At 41.7% G+C, this 18,010-nt stretch overlaps 1 protein-coding gene across 9 annotated transcripts in view; it reads left to right on the top strand.

Annotated features, from left to right (window-relative positions):
• The window catches only part of SLC22A15 (solute carrier family 22 member 15), a 119,500-nt gene that overhangs the window by 29,425 nt on the left and 72,065 nt on the right, over positions 1-18,010 (top strand). For 8 of the 9 annotated variants that reach the window (XR_007477596.1, XR_007477598.1, XR_007477597.1 and 5 more), the window contains exons 3-5: positions 10,092-10,224; positions 10,861-11,025; positions 17,368-17,497. The exons of the other annotated variant lie outside the window; for it this stretch is intronic. Coding sequence is in view for 3 of the 8 variants with exons in the window: in XM_049710343.1 (XP_049566300.1) it covers positions 10,092-10,224; positions 10,861-11,025; positions 17,368-17,497 (428 nt within the window). In the remaining 5 variants the exon portion in view is untranslated. The remainder of the gene's footprint in view (positions 1-10,091; positions 10,225-10,860; positions 11,026-17,367; positions 17,498-18,010) is intronic. 9 annotated transcript variants of the gene reach the window in all.

Genomic DNA, 18,010 nt, shown 5'->3' with positions numbered 1-18,010 from the left:
GCTGGCCATCTGTATATCTTCTTTGGAAAAATGTCTAATCAGATCCTCTGCCCAATTTTTAATGGGATTGGTTGGGGGTTTTGCTATTGGATTATGTGAGTTCTTCATATATTTTGGGTATTAACCCTTTATTGGATATATGATTTGCAAATATTTTCTCCTGTTCACTAGGTTGCTTTTTCATTTTGTTGATGGTTTCCTTTGCTGTGCAGAAGCTTTTCAGTTTGATATAGTCCCACTTGTTTATTTTTACTTTGGTTGCCTTTACTTTTGGTGTCAAAATCCAAAAACTTATCTCCAAAACTAATGTCCAGGAACTTATTACCACCTATGTTTTCTTCTAGGAGTTTTATGGTTTCAGGTCTTACCCTCAAGTCTTTAATCCACTTGGATTTTTTTTTTTTAATCTTTGTGTATGGTGTAAGATAGGGGTCCAGTTTCATTCTTTTGCATCTGGTTTTCTCAATACCATTTATTGAAGAGACCGTCCTTTCCCCATTGTATATTCTTGGTTCCTTTTTTGTAAATTAATTGACCATATATGCATGGGTTTATTTCTGGGCTCTCTATTCTGTTCCATTGATCTACATGTCTGTGACACATCTTGGATATATATTTTTATTACTCAGATGTTAATTTTATTTTTAGGATTATATAAGCATGCAATCCATTTTAAAGCAATAATTAATTTTTTCAAATTATATTTCTGCCGTGTCAGAAAAATGATTTGTGACAGTTCCTTAAAGCTTAAGGTTTGATGATTTCAAGGGAGATGCTTAAAACATATTTTGTTACCGCCTTATCTCAAGCTTCGCTCAGTCTGTGGTTGATCTAGTCCATACTAGTGGTGTCAGATAATACCTGCTCATGGATGAGTCAGCCTTAGTATATCCGGCTTGAATCTGTTCTGTTCTCTGAGGTCTCCACCTTGTCCAGCTGGCCTGGATCACTGTAATGACCTTGACAGGTCTTCCCACACCCATGCTTACAGTTACTCTTCCATTCTCTGAATTCCACCTAGAGCAACTTTTCTTTTTTTTTTTAAATTTATTTTCTTGAAGTATAGTTGATTTACAGTGTTGTGTTAATTTCTGCTGTACAGCAAAGTGAGTCAATTATATATATATATATATATATATATATATATATATATATATACCTTCTTTTTCATATCCTTTTCCATTATGGTTTATCACAGGATATTGAATATAGTTCCCTCTGCTATACAGTAGGAGCTTGCTGTTTATCCCTTCTGTATATTCTAGTTAGTGCAACTTTTCTTGACATACACCAATACTTTATCCCTTTTTGAGAGATGCCATTTATTCTTAGCCTCTAAGCAGTAAGAATCCTAATATTAAACAAAAACCTCCCAGATGCTTCCTTAATGTCCGGTCAATAGTTACTGTCTCAACTGTCTGCTTCTGCTTGCCTGCCTTTTCTCCCTCTTTAAGAGCTGGAAGGCCTGGCATGGCACCTGGCTCTGTACTCAAACCCATATTTGCCATATTTATGTTCCTTTCGTCTTTTCTTTTCAAGGCACCTGCTCTTGGTGTCTATCCCCAGTTGTGCCCGATTTTCTCTCAGGTCTGCTTTCTTTAGATGAGTGAATGATTGCACCAGTGCTTTTAATGCTAGGCTCCTTATATCCTTTTTGAAAATACAGTATGATAAATGAACTTAAGAACTCAATATAGTGATTGTGTTAAGCATATGGACAAAAATACAGATGTTGGTTATGGAACACAAATAGATTAACTATAGCTAGGTCAAACTGAGGCACTGAAAATATTTTGTCTTTATATTCTTCCTTTTCTGTTAATGTATGGGAAAAGAAAAGTAGATTTCCTGCTTTTTCTATTTGCAAGTGATTTTTCAATTTGAAGTGAAATAATATAAAAAGGAACATTCTGCAGCTTTAGAATTTGGCTTATCATTAAAAATAATAGGAGAGGGCTTCCCTGGTGGTGCAGTGGTTGAGAGTCCGCCTGCCGATGTAGGGGACGCGGGTTCGTGCCCTGGTCCGGGAAGATCCCACATGCCGTGGAGCGGGTGGGCCCGTGAGCCATGGCCGCTGAGCCTGCGCGTCCGGAGCCTGTGCTCCACAACGGGAGAGGCCACAACAGTGAGAGGCCCGCGTACCGCAAAAAAAAGAAAAAAAAAAAAAATTAAAAGAATAGGAGAGTCATCACTTTAATCTCTAGCCAATTAAGGGTTTGAGTGACTTATAAATTTATGATTTTTAAAATGTAAAGCCTCATAAAGAACACATGTTTCGGGGCTTCTCTGGTGGCGCAGTGGTTGAGAGTCCACCTGCTGATGCGAGGGACATGGGTTCATGCCCCGGTCCAGGAGGATCCCACATGCCACATAGCGGCTGGGCCCGTGAGCCATGGCCACTGAGGCTGCGCGTCCGGAGCCTGTGTCCCGCAACGGGAGAGGCCATAGCAGTGAGAGGCCCGCGTACCACCAAAAAAAACAAACAAAAAAACCACATGTTTCAAGAATGTCACAGTCATCATATTTAGGTTTCTTATAGTTTAATTTCTGGTGTCCTGGTGGTATCCTGGTTTGGGTTTTACCTTGTTACTAAATATTGACCAAAGGGACAAGAAAATAACCAAGTAATTGAGTCTAGCCTGGTGGGTGACCTCTTTCTAAAACTGTAAAAATAGGTCATCCCCCAATACGTTTTCTCGAATACTGTAGGGATCACTCTCCTAGTGTATTATTGGTATATTTTGTCTGAGCTTTGACGAAATGAAACTCTTTAGATCATATAGTAGCTATGTGATAAGTATGTAAACTATATTTGGAAAGTTCTTAATATTGAAAACAAGACAAAACATTTAAACCAAAATTGCACAATATTAGGGCACAGGGAATGTGGAAAGTGGATTGTAAACACATTGTCGTAAGTGCTTGACTTGGCATTCCTGAGTCAACCATCCCCAGTTCACCTACATCTGTCAGTGAGATCTCCTGGGTTCCATTTTTCACATTCTCTAATTTGCTTTCTTAAAACCTGGCAGTGCTTTTCAATTTTTCTATCAGTTCCTGCATGTATTCCAGAAGAAGTAGGAAGATGCATTAGCCCAGCCTGCATTGACCTGAAGAAAAACTACTAGAAATTACTTTGACACTTAGAACTGGCAGCCTAAGAATTAGAATTTGAAATTTGCTGGTCAAACATTCCTTGGGCTATGTCTTCCTAAATTTGCCATCCAAGTTGATAGTTATCCAATTGCTAGGAGGACAGTATTACAGCCTTTTTGATGAGTTTGAGAAGTTCTCCAAATGGTTCACGGGGTAGTTGATGATGGAGCAGCCACGTTGACCTCTCCTTATTGATTAAACACAAAACCAGTCAGTGTGAGCCTGAACCTCTTGGCCATGTAAACAGACCAGCAGAATTGAGGTGCAGGATAGTCAAAGCTAAACTTGCAGGCCAGATTTTAAAGGCATGAAAGCACCAAAGCAAACACTAAGAATATGAAAGACATAAAAGCAAGTATTTGAATTCCAGGGTGTTAACAAGGCCTAATTGTACTTGTTTTTTATTGGCCATTGTAAGAGAAGGGATATAGCCCTGGGACGAATGCAGCCCTGTCTTCTCTAGGCCAACCTAATATTTAATTCATTTTTCAACCTGGAAAACTATCCTCATATGCATTCCTTGTAAGTTGAAAATTCTGTCACAGAACTATCCATACATCCAAAATAAGTTAATTTTTCACAAAACAGAATTTCTCCTTCAAATTCCAAACCTCTTTTAATCATTTTGTGTGAAACTTTAAAATGTATTTTACCATTTCCTTTACAGATCCTCAAATCAGGGCTTCCTAACATGACTTAAGCTTTTTTGATGACTCAGGCCATACTTCCTATAGTGTTTGGTAACTGGAGGCCTTGAAGAGGTTGAAGAATGTTTGGAGCAGGGGTAGTAGAGGAAGTGGGTGGAAGTCTAGGGAATGGTGAGTGGGCTGTCCAAAATCAAGATTTTAGAGGTGATGCTGTTGTTGAGGGTGACAAGGTCCAGGGCAGGAATTCTTAACCTGATTGCCTATGAGAATCATCTGGAGAACTTAAAAACATATGCAGTGCCTGGGCTCTACTGCAGTGTTGTCAGGGACCCAGCCTTTGACTTCACTATCACTAACAAGTGACCCTCTTCATCATGGCCTCAGGTAGAGCTCCAGCTTTTTTTCTTTTCTTTTCCATACACACATTATCTTTTTATTTTTTACTTTTTAAAAATTGTAGTTGATTTACAATGTCGTGTTATTTTCATGTGTACAGCAGAGTGATTCAGCTTTACATATACATACATATATTCTTTTTCAGATTCTTTTCCCTTACAGTTATAACAAAATATTGAGTAGAGTTCCCTGTGCTATACAGTAGGTCCTTTAATGTTGAAAACAAGACAAAACATTTAAATCTTATCTTCCTAATTTATCCCCCGCCTTCCCCCTTGGTAACGAGAAGTTTGTTTTCTATGTCTGTGGGTCTATTTCTGTTTTGTAAGTAAGTTCATTTGTATCTTTTCTTTTTCAGATTATGCATATAAGTGATATCATATGGTATTTGTCTGTTTGACTTACTTCACTTAGTATTATAATCTCTAGGTCCATCCATGTTGCTACAAGTGGCATTATTTCATCTTTTTTATGGTTGAGTAGTATTCCATTGTGTTTATATACCACATCTTCTTTATCCATTCATCTATTGATGGATATTTAGGTTGCTTCCATGTCTTGGCTATTGTAAATAGTGCTGCTGTGAACATAGGGGTGCATGTATCTTTTCAAATTATGGTTTTCTCCGGATATATGCCCAGGAGTGGGATTGCAGGATCATATGGTAACTCTGCTTTTATTTTTTTAGAGCTCCAGCATTCAAATGGGCATTCTAAGCAGTAGGGTAGTAGAAATAAAGAAGGGGAAAAGGGCTGATCAGCCATCTCTTAAGACCTGTTCCTGGAAGTTGCCACATGATGCTTCTGCTTACATTCATTGTGCAGAACTTGATAACGTGGCCATCCTAATTGTCAGGGATATTGGGAAATTTATGCCCAGCTAAACATTCTCTTCCTATGGAACAAAGGAAGAGTGGCCATTTCCAAATGGGCTAGATTCTCTGCCCCAGAAAGGTAGTAGGTTACACAGTCTAATGATGTGATCTTCACACGAGCTGACAATTTTGAAGTTTGGCTATCTGCTCCCATCTCAGGTTCTCAGGTCCATGGGTGTAAAAGGAAAAACAGCCTCCAGTTGAGAGGGATCTTGTTCAGTGAGTGATTTCCTCTGCGGACAACCAAATTTCAATAAGGGCAAGAATGGAAAGTACAGAGGAGTTAAAGAAATAGGGGGATTTCCTGATGGTGACATTATTTCACTACCTACCATCCTCCTATGTCTTCCTTTTCTCCTTAACCAGCATGTATTTTGTTATTATAATAAACACTCCTTTGCAAATCCCTGCAACTTCCTGGTACCTCTCTCCCTGTGGAATACTCCTGGGAACCCCCCAACTCCCCACCTTCTCCTCACAAAATGGATAAGTACAAAACTCAAGTGTGCATTCGGTATGGCAGTCGTGTGACATTTCCTGTGAATGGGCCATGTCCCGTTCTGAGAAGGGCCTGTCTTCTTCCTCCTTAGACTTCTGGCTCCCCCTCCACTTACACTCCCTTCAACAGTCGACCTCTCTTGATATTTCAGTGAAAAAGCAATGATGCAGTCCAGCAAAGGTTCCTTTACTACCTGCTTCTGAACCCACATTCTGCCTTCCTCCCACTTACAGTGGAACTTCCCTGCTTCTACGAAAGGCTACCTGCTCTACTTGGTACACTCAAGCCCCTTCCGTCTTGCTTTTCCAAGTACTTTTCTCCTGCAAGGATAGCTTCTCTGCCTGCAGTTCCTCAAGCTCGTCCAATTCTTCAACCTTCTCCAATCTGGCTGCCATTCGCACTCTACTGAAATTGCTATTTTTTTTGTGTGTGTGCGGTACGCGGGCCTCTCACTGTTGCGGACTCTTCCGTTGCGGAGCACAGGCTCCGACGCGCAGCCTCAGCGGCCATGGCTCACAGGCCCAGCCGCTCCGCGGCATGTGGGATCTTCCCGGACTGGGGCACGAACCCGTGTCCCCTGCATCGGCAGGCGGACTCTCAACCACTGCGCCACCAGGGAAGCCCGAAATTGCTATTTTTTAAGTGTCCATTTTGTTTCCAAATATAACTGCACATCTCTGTCCTCAGGTTAACTTGACCTCTAAAGCAACATTCGACATAACTTGACCACCCCTCTCTCCCTGAATCACATCTCCTCTTGTAGTATTTGTGACACCACCCTCCCTCCAGTTTTCTTGCTCTCTCTCTGACTCCTGCTTGTGAGTTTTCTGTGGCAGTTCTCTTCTACTCAGCCTCTGAATGTGGAAGTGTCCTGGGCCTCTGGCCCGAGCCTTCTTCCTTATCTCTAAGTTCATAACCCCTCACATCCTCTCCCTCAAGCTCAAGACCCACATCCAGATGCTAGCTTGGCATTTCCACTTGGGTGTTTTTTAGGCATCTCAACCTCCACATGTCTAAAGAGAACTCCTAAATTTACCACCACATACCTGAAATCCCTTGGCAGCCTCCTCCATCTCAGTAAATGTCATCACCATTCACTGAATGGCTAAATTTAAAAACTTAGGTTAAATCCTGACTCTCCCTTTCTCTCTTCCCCGCTGCACATCTCATTCATCAGCAAGTCCTGCTAGTTCTACCTTCAAGATCCATCCCACGTTCATGTAATTCATGTAATCCCATCACCATTGCTTTCATCCTAGTCCAAGCCCCCGTTATCTCCTGAACTATTGCAGTAGCCTCCCTTCTCCCACTTTTCCCTGTTGTAATGCATTCTCTAAGTGTGGCCCAGCTGATCTTTAGAGACACAAATACAGTAATTCAATGTTTTCCCTTTGCACTGGAATAAAATCCTAGCTCCTTACCGTGGCTCAGGGCCCTGCATGACCTGATGCCTGCCCATCTCTCTGACCTCATTTAATGCCACCCCCATGAGAGGCGCTCTGATGTGTCTTCGCCTTAGGGCCGTTGCAGTTATCCTCATGTTCCCCAAACAGCTTTTCAGGGTTGGTCACTTTCTCATCATTCAGGTCACAAGTGTCACCTCCCCAGAGAAGGCTTCCCTGAGTACCTTATTTAAAGAGGTTTCCTCCCAGTCTCTCCCTCTGTGTTTGCTTGTTTAATGTCTAGCTTACACTACTGGAACTTATACTCCATAAGGGCAGGAACCAAATCTAGATCGTTCGCATCTGTATTCCCAGTGTTTAGAATAGTTACCAACCTCTAGTAGAAACTAATCAACTATTTATTGAATACCGGAATGAAAAAAGCCTGGAATGTAGTTCAGTTTTTTTAGTCATATTGCTTCCATCACTCTCTTATTTAAATTATGACTGCCGCCAAGAGCGGTAACTGCCTGATTACTATTTCTAAGGGCAATGTCACACTAGACTACTATTTCTAATCCGTGAAGAGCTAGGAAAACCAGTTAGTTAATCTTGTTAAAAACCGCATGTGAAGGACAGAAGAACTTAGAAGTAAAGCACAGCATTAGTGAGGGGCATTATTCTTGTTTCCAGTGCCTAAATTTTTGTGTGGTGTTGTTGCATAAAGATGTACAGAAGCTGTCTTGTCAGGATCTTTATCGATCTTGTCTTACAGGAAATACAAGAGAAGGAGAGAAGTTAGATGTGCTTTGGGCCATAATGACTGGTTGTCAAAGTGTGGGACAGGAGTGGTCTGAAAGACAGAGAAGGGACAACTAAGGGGTGTCTCCATGTGAGTTTTCGAGAAGGGGTTTTCTTAAACCTGTCTTTGCTGAGCCTAGGAAGGGGGCTGTGGAGGGGAGAGATGAGCATTCTCTTGGTTCTCTGAGGTCACCTCTGAGACACAGGTTGCTTTATAATCAAAGATCACAGTAGCACATCACTAGGCAGGGCTTTAGATAATGACATTTTAAGCAGAGGATGACTACTTCCTCTTTGAGTTTATAAGTTTTCCTAAAATAGAAGGTAATAGTGCTCAAGGGATTATTTTTTATTGTGGTAAAATATACATAAAATGTATCATTTTAAAGTATACAGTACAGGGGCATGAAGTACATTTGCATCTTTGTGCAACCATCACCCCTGTCCATCTCTACAACTTTGTCGCTATCCCAAACTGAAACTCTATCTTCATTAACCAGTAACTCCTCACTCTAACAGCCCCTGGTAACCACTATGCTACTTTCTGTGTCTGTGGATGTGACTACTCCAGGTAAAGGAAAAACACTCCTCTGGTTTCTCCTCTACCGGCAACTACTTCCCTTCAGACACTTCTGCTGCCAAATGTGGGTGGGTGGGAGTGTGTGTGTGTGGAGGGGGAGGTTCCCACCTCAAGCCATTTTGCCACACTGGCTGGGTGTCCCTGCAGTTCAGTTCAGTTCTGACACCATCTACCTGGAGTTAGCATCAGATCCCACAGGTTAGGGTTCAGTCCCACAGGACTGCACCTGCCACCCCCTTCAGACACTAGTCACAAGTTCAGGCTGCTTCCTGTGCTTCTGATCAACTGACCATAAATCAGAAGGTCCTAGGACCTCCTCCTTCAGTTAGATTAATTTGCTAGGGCAGCTCACAGAACTCAAGAAAACATTTTACTTACTAGATCACTGGTTTATTATAAAAAGATATAACTCAGGAATGACCAGGTGGAAGAGATGCACAGGGCAAGATATGGAAGGATGGAAGGGACACAGAACTTCCATGCCCTCTCTGAGCTGACCACCCTCCCAGCACCTGCACATGTTCACTAACCCAGAAGCTCTCCAAACCCCTTCCCTTTGAATTTTTATGGCGGCCTCATTACGAAGGCATGATTTATTAACCCACTGGCCGTAGGCAGTTGCTTCAACCTCTAGTCTCTCTCTTCTACCCAGAGGCCTAGAGGGTAGGACTGAAATCCCAGCCCTCTATTCACATGGTTGGTTCCCCTGACAACCAGCCCCCATCTAAGGGCTTTCCAAAAGTCACCTCATTAACATAAGCAAGAGGCTTGTTACAAATAACAAAAGACACCCATTTTACCTTTATTGCTCTGAAGCTTTTCCAGGACCTGGGAAAAAAATCTAAATATTATAAAAAAAAGATATCCCTGTGGTTCTTACATAGGAAATTACGAGGATTTCAGGAGCTGTGTTCCAGAAAAAATGGATAAAACCCAAATATGTGTTGCTTACTGTAAATTACAATATCACACTCATAATCGGAATCATACAATATTTTCCCTTTTTGTCTGCTGTTTCACTTAGTGTAAGGTCAAGGTTCATTCATGTTGTAGCTTTCCAGAATTTCATTCTTTTTTAAGGCTGTATAATATTCCATTAGATGTATATACCACATTTTGTTTATCCATTCATCAATGAATGGACATTTGGGTTCCTTACACCTTTTGGGTATTGTGACTAATGCTGCTATGAACCTTAGTGTACAAAATCTGTGAATCCCTGCTTTCAGTTCTTTTGTGTATATACTCTGAAGTGGAATCACTGGATCATAAGGTAATGGTATGTTCAATTTTTCAAGGAAAGTACTCAAGAGATTTTAAACCCATTAATTTATTGGAGAAAAGGACCGTTCATTTTTTGCCTCATATATGTCGTGTAAAACGTTAGGTGTCAGAGAAATGGAAATTAATGGGATACGGCTCCTCCTGTCTAGAAACACAGGGACTTAGGATCAAAGACGTGACCAACAGATGAGTAAGTAATTAGCTGTTACATACTGTGCTCAGTGCTGGCACAAGATGTGTATAGACTATTGTGGGAGCACTTTATAATAATGATTTCTGGGGTTCCTGAAGACAGAATCTCCTTGGGTGTTGTCCTGGATGGATGTTCTGCTGAATTCCGGTTAATAGTGGTAATGCAGTGGCGAAGTTCCAATATTCAAGTTTTTGTTGTACATTTGTTTTTTTTAATAGCTAACTCCATCCATCCATCTTTTCTGTGACCTAAGTGCCTTTTGTTTCTTTCTTTCTCTAGTGGTTTTTAATTGCCAACAGATCTTACAAAGTGAGTGCAGCAAGCTCTTTTTTCTTCAGTGGTGTGTTTGTGGGAGTTATCTCATTTGGTCAGCTCTCAGATCGGTTCGGAAGGAAAAAAGTCTATCTCACAGGTAATCTCTTAGCGTTCATGGACTGAATAAGAGGAGTTATTTCCCTAAGGTTCCCCGGGAAATAATAAGGGGACCATTTCCTTAAGGTTCTCAGGGAATTGCCATGTGGACCCAGAACTGATTTTTATTTCACTGGCAAGAGGCTGAGTTGATTCTGGCCAAACATTTTAAAGTGACCAGCATACCCGAGGAAGGCCAGATATTTGCACTGTAAGCTTTTCATGGTGGTGAATTCTGCAATCCCTGGATTCTAATTCATGCCATGTTTCTAAGGAGAACAAAGATTGAGGCAGTCTACTGGATCCATTTCCTTGTATCTTGTGTGCTGATTCATTGCAGATGAGCCCTGTAGGTCTCCGCATAGTCCTCTTGACAAGCTGAGTACGAGCTAAGATTTATCAGTTTCCAGCATTATTGTTAATAATTGAAAACTGCGCATGACAGAAATCAACTTGTAACAAAGAAAACCTCAGTTTTTCTTGATAGTCTTTAAGAGAAACTATTTTTAAAAAATAACATAGCTCAGAAAATTTAAATTCACAAAGATTTTTTTTACAAACTGATGAATATAATACATTACGTTCATCAAATGCTGTTTTGCCTATGCATTATTGAATAGTGTTCTTCTCTTTCTAGGTTGTGCTCTTGACATCTTATTTGCTATCGCAAATGGGTTTTCCCCCTCATATGAGTTCTTTGCAGTAACTCGCTTCCTGGTGGGCGTGATGAATGGAGGGATGTCGCTGGTGGCCTTTGTCCTGCTGAACGAATGTGTGGGCACCGCCTACTGGGCACTCGCAGGTACTGCTTCAATCCATGCAGACATGGAGATGGGGAGCTGCTCCAGACAACTTGATAAGGAACCAGTTCAACCATCGAGTCTAAAAATGCACTCGGACTTGAGGTGCTCTATCCAGCTATTAGATTTTTTCCTGAGTTTGTTCTATATGACCTTGAACGAGTCATTAGTCATTTTATGTGTATTCCTCTCTAGATAGTCTCCCATGGGGCCTGCCTCACAGATGGTGACCTTGCCCCATCCTCACAGATTGCCTAAGGGCATTCGTTAACTGCTTTTTACTGGTAAAGTGAAAAATAGTGCAGAGGAAACACTAGAAACTCCTTTCTCAGTGCCTTCGTCTTGTATTGTATTAAATCCTTGTCGCATAGGCCTTTCTGATTTTTATTGGTCTCTTCAAGTTAGTAGTACTCTTGTATTTCTTTAATGATGTTTAAGTTCCAAAATAGAGGCCATATTCTGTATTATTTTTAACTATCCCATCATCTTCTTACGAACTACACTATAGTAAAATAAATGATTTTAAAAGCTCCTTGACTTAAAATAATGTCTTAGGAGAACAACTGCACTAAGACTCGACTTTGTGGACTGTAGGTTTGCAGTGAGAACTTTGTTTCGCTTTCCGTTCATTTGACAATTACTGAGTGCTATTGATGTTCTTGTACTAATACGGGAACAAGTTGACTGTGGGACTGTAGGAACTTGCCTGCATGAGGATGTGGATGAGAGCGTGCCAGCTACCATTTGCTGAGCATCTGTTATGTGCCAGGTACCATGCTAGGCATCTGACTCATCTGTCATATCCCAGAGCCTACAAGCTAAGAATTTCTACCTTCATTTTACAGGTGAGGACACTTCACCTCTGAAAGGAGGGGTGATATGCCCATTTTCACACAGCTCGTGACTGACAGGGCTAGGATGACGCCAGGCTCATGTTGTCCCACTGTTCCCTGAGTACTCCCCTCTTAGATCTTCAGTGGGTCACCTCATACGAATACTGGTCTGCTTAGCCTATTTTTTTCTCGCTTGGTGGTGTTTTCAAAGTTGGTGAGGGCTAATGTATTGAGCTGGAAGACAAAGCTAAATAAAATAAATTTTGCTCTGTTTGTATGTCGACCAAACTGCCGTCCAAGCTGAAGGACACAGAGGGTTGGACAAATTAGAATTAAGGTGGGGAGCAAGAGACACCTGCTCCGTCCTAGCAGGACAGGCTTCCTGCCTGTCTCTTACACGTGGTGCTTTTTTATGACTCACTTTATCTATAGCAGCTTTCAAAGCCTTTAGAGATGGGCTTCTTTTTTCCCTAGCCCAGCTCCTAAGTCAGGATCAGTGAGAAAATGTCCTCTGAGTCTTCAATTTGCATTGAGACTTTTAAGGTCACTTTTTCAAGTAGTGGGTTCAGACTTGCTGGGACTTCCCAAGAAATGAGTAATGATGGTGATCACGACCACTCACATTGTCCGGGGAGGACACAAAGGCACCCTCTCCTGGGGTTTTGGTTTTCCTGAGTCTAAAATCTGGCTCAGGAACTTCCCTGGTGGTGCAGTAGTTAAGAATCTGCCTGCCAGTGCAGGAGACATGGGTTCAATCCCTGGTCCGGGAAGATCCCACATGCCACAGAGCAACTAAGCCTGTGCACCACAACTACTGGGCCTGTGCTCTAGGACCTGTGAGCCACAACTATTGAAGCCTGTGCACCTAGAGCTCCTGCTTTGCAACAAGAGAAACCACCGCAATGAGACGCCCGCGCAACCCAACAAAGAGCAGCCCCGCTCGCTGCAAGTAGAGAAAGCCTGCAGGCAGCAGCAAAGGCGCAGTGCAGCCAAAAATAAATAAATAAATTTATTTAAAAAAAATAATTAAAAAATTAAAAAACTAAAATCTTGCTCGTGTAGAGCATCATGAGTACATATTTTTCATGTACCCAGCACATTTCTCTATTAAAATGTTCACATTTGACTCTAGTTGTTCCATGCAGAAGGTGCTCTCTTAGAAAACACATATACTGCCCCCACCCTACCCAATTCTCTAGGACTATTCCTGCCCTGTTGCATATTTTGGGCAAAAAGAAAGACCTCCTGGTCTCTTGCTTCCTTGCCATTCGGCCTAAAGCCAGTGAAAAGATTGCTCTTAAAGCGCATTTACTTTCCATTCTTGTCCTTGAAGCTGAGTTAAGATGGGGCTATTAAAATTTCTATAGCTAAGGGAAAAGGGAGAAAGGAAAAAAACCTGCAACAGTGGTATCAGATGGTTGCCAAGTTCAATGTGAAATTCAGAAGGAGCTTGAGAGAGTTCCCTGAAGGCCAGTGCACTTGACCTGCACCAGGACAGAAGATTCTGATGCCCCTGGAACTCTTGTGAGGAGCTTCCTTCGTCCCTCTCCCATGAGCCGAGTCTTTCCCAGAATTTTGTCCTTGGCCTTTCTTTCTAAGCTGTTTTCTCTCCAGCACAATTTTATACACTCCAGTGGCTTCAGATACGCTCATGAACTGCAAGAAACTGAGAAAAAAACCTAAAAGGTTAGCAATAGGGGATTAGTTGGAAGTAGCCTAATTGTTTAGCAGTTAAAAAAGATTTTGAAAAATTGTGCTTGATTACCAAGTATTTGCAGTATGTATAAAATACTATGTAAAGTACATATAAAAAATATAAATACAAACTGAAAACATCCATTTTTGACCAATTTGCAGTGTATTGCTTAACAAGAATGAGGATAATTGATTGAAAATTATTGAGTAGAAAAAATAAAATACTAAAGCTATGAAAAATGTCATATTAATATATTTATTATTTATTTTTCTTATATAAATATAACAAAAGGAATTGATGTTCATTGTAAAAAAAATCAAGAGCATATAGAAGTGAAATATAAATAATACATATAGTCCTACCCACGTGAACATCACCACTGTAAACATATTGCTGTGTGTCCTAGAGCTTCTTCTTTGCATATCTGTTCTACAACATTCATTTATTAAATAGACCCTGCCATGTACCAGACACTGCCTTTATAGACACTTGTGATAAAAGGGTGAACATGGCAGGCCAGGGTGGGGGAAGGTCCTTGTTCTTATGGAGCTTATGTTTTAATCAGGAGAGACATAACCAATATGAGGTAATTTCAGAAAATTTTAAGTGCAGTGAAGAAAATTAAACAGGGTAATAGACTAGGCAGTAAGTGCAGGGGACAGATGGTTGGAGAAAACCGAGATGTAGATGTTTGATCAAAGATGTGAATGATGAGGGAGACCTAGGCATGTGAGATTCTGAGAGAACATTCCAGTCAGATGGAATGGCAAGGACCAAGGCCCTGAGGTAGGAATGAGCTTCTCTGAGGACCTGAAAAGATGCAGTGTGGAGAGGCATGGGGAGGTTGGGATGAGATCAGATTGGAGGGGCAGAATGATATAGGGCCCATGATAGGCCAAATGAGGAATTTTGGGGGTTTTTCACTCACAGTGCAGTCAGTAGCCAGTGAGTGAATTAAAGAGAGGAACAATGGGATCTTGTATACAGAAAGATTACTCTGGTAGGCATGTGAAGACTGGATTATAGAGGAGCAAGAGTAGAAATTGAGGGGTCATTCAGGAGGCTGGTGTGGTTGGCCCCATGCAACCCAGAGGCAGCTTAGACCAGGTGGGAGTAGTGGAGGAGGAAAGAGGGTGCGTTTGAGCTGGATTTGGTGGGAACGTGACCTGTTAAAGAACCAGCAGAAAAGGCAAGACCAAGAGGAATCAAGGGGACTTCATGGCTTGTGCTTGAAAACTGGAGAGATCACTGGAGACATTTACAAAAACGAAGTCATCACTATACACTATTTTCTAACCTGCTGAAATTTGGCTTTTACTAGTGTGAACTGAGTGGGAATAGCAGACATGAAATTAATTTAAAATAAACAGAAAAGAAATCTGAAAAATAGGCATAAATACCCAAACGCCCATAAACAGTTACACAACCACCTATGGTTCTCCAGAATTACAATGTGCAAAAGTGGTGATTTGAAGTGTTCTTATTTTTCTAATTAAATTTTTTAACCAAATGACCTAGAGCCTTACCACACCTGTATCCTCACCTTATCCCTGTTGTCATTTCGGGGCATACATGTGCAGCTTCTTGCTGGATATTAGATATGAATGTCTCTTGGCACCTCAAATTAAACATGTTGCTTTCTTTTACCTAAAATCTCCATCCTCTTCTGGGACCTCTCTCTATAGTAATGTCATCATTTTATTTAAAGCCATTAAACTAGAACCTTTGAATCATTTCCTCCCATCCATTATATCCAGTTGATCCCAAGTCTTTCTGAGACAGAGTTTCAACTGTGATGAGCTTAGGTATAAAGGGAAATCATTTGGTTAACACAACCAAACCACAGAAGAGCCAGGCCCTTGCGATACCTGGAACCCGGAAGTCAGATGCATCTCATTTCTGTTTCCCATCATCTCTGAGAAGCTTCCTCTGCTCAGTCAGGGATGGGGCCCAGCAGTTCTCAGGTTTCACCACCACGTCCAGTATTTAAAATCCTTGGTAGGAGCTCTGATGGTCCCAGCAAGAGGCCCATGACTGGCAGCCCTGACTTGAACCACAGGGGTAAAGTATGGGGAGGTCATCTCTCTGAAAAAGGGAAAGCGTTCTTGGAATTAGAAAGGAGTGCTAGGTAGACAGTATTTTATAATTATTGGTAGAGGAGGCTAGGTAGAGGAGGCTTCCAGATGGCCTTTTGGGGGCGGTTAATAGATATAAGGGGCTATACCCATTTTAACAGTAGGACGATAATAACGTCCTCACATTTGTACCACATGCATTGTTTCATTTGCAACCAATAACTACCCTTTGGAGTAGATATTATTATTTCTCTTGATAAGGAAACTGAGGCTCAGAGACATTTATGGATTTGCCTAAAGTCACCCAGCAGCATGTGGCAGAACTGGGGTCTGAACTTGGTCCCTCTGAAGTGGTCCCATCCTGTGGTCTCTGGACTTTTTGCCTACATTGTTGTCAGTGGGCACTGAGTACTCAGGACTGTTCTGAGCAATGACAGAAACCCTTGTTCTTGGAAACCAGGTGCTATTCGGTGCACTGTAATGAACCTGTAATAGCTATTGATTATCTTAAGTTTCCAGGGAAATCACAGGGAATGGAAGTCTGCATTCCCTTACTTAGTGGACCACATGCTCTGACTGGTTTTCTGAGCACACTGAACTTGCTGTCACAGCAGCTTTCCCTTCTGTGTCTCCCTTTTCCTCACTAGGGCAGACAGCATACAAGGCATTGTTTTTGTTATAGGTTAATAATCTACGGACAAGAATAAGAGAAACATTTGTCCTACAGGATTGTTGTAGAAAGTTCTTGTAACAAGTCCTATTGCTGTGGGATGCCCACAGGAGGCCGCCTTTCCCCAGAAGGGTGGTGACGGGGAGGGGAACGGTACAGAGTGCAGGCTCTCCAGTCAGACAGACCAGGGGACAATGCCTCCTGTCTGGGCCACACACAGCCCTGTGTCTTTAGGCAGTGGCACCTAACTTCTCTGAGCTATATGGCTGTGTATGGCTAATAATGGTACCTGCACTATAGGACAATGTATGGATAAGGCTTAGTACTCGATAAATAGTAGCTATGATATAAATAAATAGTGATAGATTTAACTACTACTAATAGTAGCAGGTACAGAAAGTATGTCAGAGGTATAGAATTTGCCAGTATATTGGGCAAGGCAGTGGGTTTGTACCCATTCAGCATTTATTTCAAAAACCATAGGATCCTTAACAACCCCATAGATGATGTTTTTTCTGTCAGTGTGCTGACAAAAATTCACGCTTCATAGAACTTATATTCTACTTGGGATAGACAGACAAGAAACAAATATAACTGATGGTGATATATACGATGGTGATAAATTAAGTGGAGAAGGACAGTAGGGAGAACTGGGGAGTAGGTTGTGATTTAAGATAAGGATTTCAGGGACAGCCCCTGTGCTAAAGATGCAGTCCCAGCATTTTCATAGTCTCATGACCTAGAAACCTTCCCACCACGTAGCAAACAATATTTCCAAGCCTCAGCCACAAGTTCAGGTGGATGTCAGCACAACATCAATGCAGAAAGCACTTGGGCAGGCCCTTAAAATTCATCTTGACCACATGTGGTTTGTATTTTTCATCTGTCTTTCCTTCTTTTCCACTAATTTCCTGGCCTCTCTTCTAGTTTTATCATCTGATCCTGCATATTTGTGTAGGTTTTTCTTTCTGCTGACATCTCACAAGGAAGGGATTGACTCCGTGACCTGGGTTGGAAATGGGGCTGCAGATGGTCCTTTCCCCAGTAACAGGTCTCTTTTCCTGAATTAGGGTCGATCGGTGGCCTCTTCTTCGCAGTCGGCATCGCCCAGTATGCCCTGTTGGGATACTTCGTCCGCTCCTGGAGAACCCTAGCCATTCTGGTTAACCTGCAGGGAACAGTGGTCTTTCTCTTATCTTTGTAAGTAGTTTTTCCTCTTAGACTTTTAATTTAATAAGCAGAAGGAATGTCTTAAGAGGATGCGGGTCAATGAGCGGCGTTATTCCCTTTCAGGAGTTTGCCTGAACTGACTTTGGTGAAGAACTAAATTCCGCAAGCGCTCCAATGCTTGGCAGCTCCTGGGAAGAGAGATGCTTAATTAATTCAGAATGCAGGTATCCCTTGTTTAAAGTAACCTCTCAGTAGAGTGCATTTTAACCTTCATATTGCCAATGGAGGGTACCAATTTCTTTTTTAACCTAATGCTTCAAGCTGAAAGATCTTCAGGCTTGGTCAGATCACGTGCTAGGGGTGCGACTGAGGTATGATATTATAGAGCAATCTGTGCATATTGAATATATAGTGACACCTCTTCATCCCACGGATGAGTATAATTTCAGGGCCTCTTCATGTGGACATGGGAAGATACTCAGATATGGGAGAAATCCTTAGAGTGCATGGACTCAAAGCAGTAAAAGGTTGATGCCCTGGTCA

Source organism: Orcinus orca, chromosome 1, assembly GCF_937001465.1.
Source record: "Orcinus orca chromosome 1, mOrcOrc1.1, whole genome shotgun sequence".
NCBI lineage: Eukaryota > Metazoa > Chordata > Mammalia > Artiodactyla > Delphinidae > Orcinus > Orcinus orca.
The sequence above is the reverse complement of the archived record's forward strand: the minus strand, read 5'-3'. Positions and strand labels throughout refer to the sequence as shown.